The sequence below is a fragment of the Gossypium hirsutum genome, chromosome D12 (genome assembly GCF_007990345.1).
Source record: "Gossypium hirsutum isolate 1008001.06 chromosome D12, Gossypium_hirsutum_v2.1, whole genome shotgun sequence".
Classification (NCBI taxonomy): domain Eukaryota; kingdom Viridiplantae; phylum Streptophyta; class Magnoliopsida; order Malvales; family Malvaceae; genus Gossypium; species Gossypium hirsutum.
Window position 1 is genome coordinate 60,956,970 of NC_053448.1, and position 3,719 is coordinate 60,960,688.

The 3,719-nt window shown below is 34.0% G+C and overlaps 1 protein-coding gene across 1 annotated transcript; it reads left to right on the top strand.

The window, feature by feature from the left end:
* Positions 1–697: 697 nt before the first annotated feature.
* LOC107944822 (ethylene-responsive transcription factor CRF4) lies at positions 698–2,573 on the top strand. The gene has a single exon (XM_016878652.2). It carries the CDS (start codon positions 1,207–1,209, stop codon positions 2,290–2,292), a length of 1,086 nt encoding a protein of 361 aa, XP_016734141.2. The 5' UTR covers positions 698–1,206; the 3' UTR covers positions 2,293–2,573.
* The last annotated feature ends 1,146 nt before the right edge of the window (positions 2,574–3,719 follow it).

Sequence of the window (3,719 nt, forward strand, 5' to 3'; positions counted from 1 at the left end):
TTATTTTTTTTAATAATATATATTTTAATATTTGAGCATGTATTCTCTCCCATTAGGAGTATAATGTTTATTTTTGTTCGGGTTCATGGTTGTTTCAACAATGTTATCTCCTCATATAATCTCATTAGGAGTACAACGTATATTTCTATTCTACTCAACACTTTTCAGGATTTTTTTTCATTTTTGGAAAACTTAAGTAACTCATTCATTTTGGTATTAAATTTTGATAAATAAAAAAACGGATAATTATCAAATTTGATCCAACGTGTAATTTGATATATGAACTTTGATTTGGTGTAATTATACATATGAAACTTGAACTGTGATTCACACGTATACATGAAACTTCTATTTCAATTCAATTGTATACATTTAAAGAAATAAAAACATATATTTATTTTCGTATTAGATTAATATAAGTGTTAAATGATGGTAATTCAATAATATTGTTAGTTATTTATAAAAATTAAATAAAAGCGATTATTCATATATAAAGTCGCACGAAAATAAAATTCATACATGACATTGCATATTAAATCAAAGTTCAAGTAAAAAAAGTAACTTTTAAATTTTCATAAAGCAAAAGGATGAAATCGAAAATTAAACCAATAAATAAACAAAAAAACATTGTATAGTATAGTATATATTGAAGATTTTTTTCCAATTCCGGCTATTGGGATCCTATAAAACAGCAAAATCAGTGTACGGGACTCCACCGCGACCAAAAAAAAGAACTCGTAACATTTTTTCACTAACGTTACTACACACTCGGTTCTTTTTCCCTTGCCTACTCTTGTTGAAATATTTTCCCTCTCCGTACAGTTCGTTCAAAAGAAAAAAAAAATTCAGCCTTTTTGGGTTTTTTTTTTTTGCTTTTTCCATTTTTCTCAAGTGTGAAAGACCCAGATTTTCCTCGCTTAATTTCCCCAGTGACCAGTATAGAAACTTCGTGGTACTTAGTTGTTCTCCAAAAAAATTTACTGAACTTGTGTTTTTCAGACAAGGCAATAGCAGTGTCGTCCTTTTCCATCCTATGCCAAGTTCAAGATTTCAATAGTGTTATTCTTTTTAAGACCTTTGATACCCTTTTCGAGTTGATTCAAGCTTCTTTTTTACGTTTTTTTTTTTGGCTTTTTTTTTGTTCAACTTTATTCTGGGTCAATGCTTATTGGTAGAATCTGAGTCCACAGAAAGAGAAAAAAAAGAATGGAGCATAGTATCCTATGTCCGATCAAATATACAGAGCACAAAAACTTTACTCGGAAATTTCGAAAACCGTCGGTGAAATCGAAGAAGGTGAGTTCCGATTACGACCGTACATATGGTGGGGAAGGTGGTGATGTACGGAGGATAGTTCGGGTTTCCGTTACTGATCCTGACGCGACAGATTCTTCTAGTGATGAGGATGCTGATTTCTTTGGTCGACAGAGAGTGAAGCGTTATGTCAATGAGATTAATATCGAAGTCGTCGCCGCGGCGGCTACTACTACGAGCGGTGCTGTTAACTGTAACCGGAAAAGGACGGCTGCTGAAGCTGCGACGGGGTGTCGGAGACCGGTTAAGCTCTCTTCGACTAACGGGAGTGGGAGGAAGTTTAGGGGTGTACGGCAGAGACCGTGGGGGAAATGGGCGGCGGAGATTCGTGATCCTGCTCGACGTGTACGGCTTTGGTTGGGGACTTATGATACTGCGGAAGAAGCGGCTATGGTTTATGATAATGCAGCGATCAAACTCCGAGGTCCCGATGCTTTGACCAACTTCGTTACCCCTCCGGCCAAAGAAAACAACGAGAAACCCGAAAACCTTAACGTCAGTTCGGTTTCCGGGTACGAGTCCGGCGATGAGTCTGCTCACAATCTTTCTTCCCCAACTTCAGTTCTCAACTTCCGAACTCAATCAAGTGAAGAAACGGCGGTGGAACCCAAAAAACAGCCCCACGAATCCCAAGAAGAAGAGAGTAAACCGCTGCCGCTTAAGGAGGAGGAGCTTCTGGTTCCAACCGAATGTCAAGGCGAAACCGAAACGAATTTGCCCGACATTTCAATGTACGATTTGCCGCTCGATTTTCCTTCGGTCGACGAGTTTTTCAACACCTCGGTGTCGGGATTATCGGTTTTCGATGATACCGATATGGTTTTACCAGACAGTAGTGTTTTCAGTGATGGTTTTGGTGATTTATTAGTTCATAGTCCTCCAGATTTTGGCTGCTCCTCATCGTCCACTATTTGTCAAGTCGACGATTATTTCGAAGATATCGACGATTTGTTCTTTTCAGATCCTTTAGTTGCATAATGAAAAGAGGCTAATGTCGTCGCCGTTTGCTTGCTGATTTTCCGGCAGATTTTGGATCGGCGACGACCATAGTTTTTTTTGTTTTAACGTTAAGTACTTAGTATTTGTTTAATTAATATCTCCGTTGAAATAAACGGAGATTTGAGTGGAGTTTTGCTGAGATTTTTTCTTCTTTTTAATTTTAAATAATTAGATAGACCGTTGTGAAAGAGTGTACTTATAAATTTCAGGAGAAAATAAAAAAAATGTTTAAAAGATTTTGTATTTTTTTAACTTAATGCAATTGATTATGACGTGGCAAATCTTGCAGTGCGTCACGTGTGCAATTTTGAAAGTGCCACGCTGGCATTCTTTTTGCCTCCCCCATACGCTCTGCCGCAATTTACGGTTATGGCCGGTCCAATGTGACTCCGAGTCGGGCCGCTCATTTCTGAAAACCACCACCGTCGACTTTTCATATGTTTTTTTTATTGAAATATATGTTTTCTTTAAACTTTCCCTTTATATTTCAATTAATCTTAAACATATTTTTTATATCTTTTTAATAAATTAAAAGAGAAAGATGAAACTTTAACAACAACGCGACTAATGTGATTTAAACTCATGTCATATCTGAAACAATGAACATCCTAATTATCGAACCAGCACATAAAATTCTTTTTTACGATTTTTTAGACGGTTAGGTTCCCGCAAAGTACAGCCTACAAAGCAAAATAAATAAAATAAAAGTTGTTATTTGAATTTTGGGGGCAAATTTCATTTACTATATAGTATTAATTAGATATGGTCTAAAGTTGCAAAAACTTTATTGTTAAATTAATTGCCTGATTTTTGAGTTGTTGAGATTGTATCTTTTGCCACAACAGCAATAATACATCATGCCAAATTTAGCACCTATATATATTAACTTCCCTATTATTTTTTCTTATTTTTAATCTTTTTCCAATAATGTAATCATCCCCATTTCTTGTTCAACCCATACTTGATAGATATACATATTGATAAAATAGTTATTTGGAAAATTAGACTCTTTAATTTTGATTTACCAAAAATTTATTAGTATTTAATAGATATTGTTGTTAACATAGGAGGACATGAGTTTGAATGCGTTGAAGCGCATTATCTTTTTATTTATTAGTTGGGGAGAGATTATTAGTAATTTCAGGTATTTTGTCAAAAAGAGCAAGTATAATCAAAATTTATAGTAAATTTTTTTAAAAAAATACTTAATATGCAAGAAATCAATAAATCTTTTTAAAAAAATAACAATTTATATATATAATATTTTAAAAATTAGCAATTTAAATTGTTGTGTTTGTTGATAATTAAATAAAATTAATTTTTATAATGTACGGGAATCAAATTCAAATAAATTAACTATATTGGTTTCTCAAAATCAATCCAAAACTAGACTTACTGCGAATTGC

What these genes read in the sequence shown, in the direction of transcription:
- LOC107944822 (XM_016878652.2), top strand. Translation starts at nt 1,207, where the DNA reads ATGGAGCATAGTATCCTATGTCCGATCAAATATACAGAGCACAAAAAC.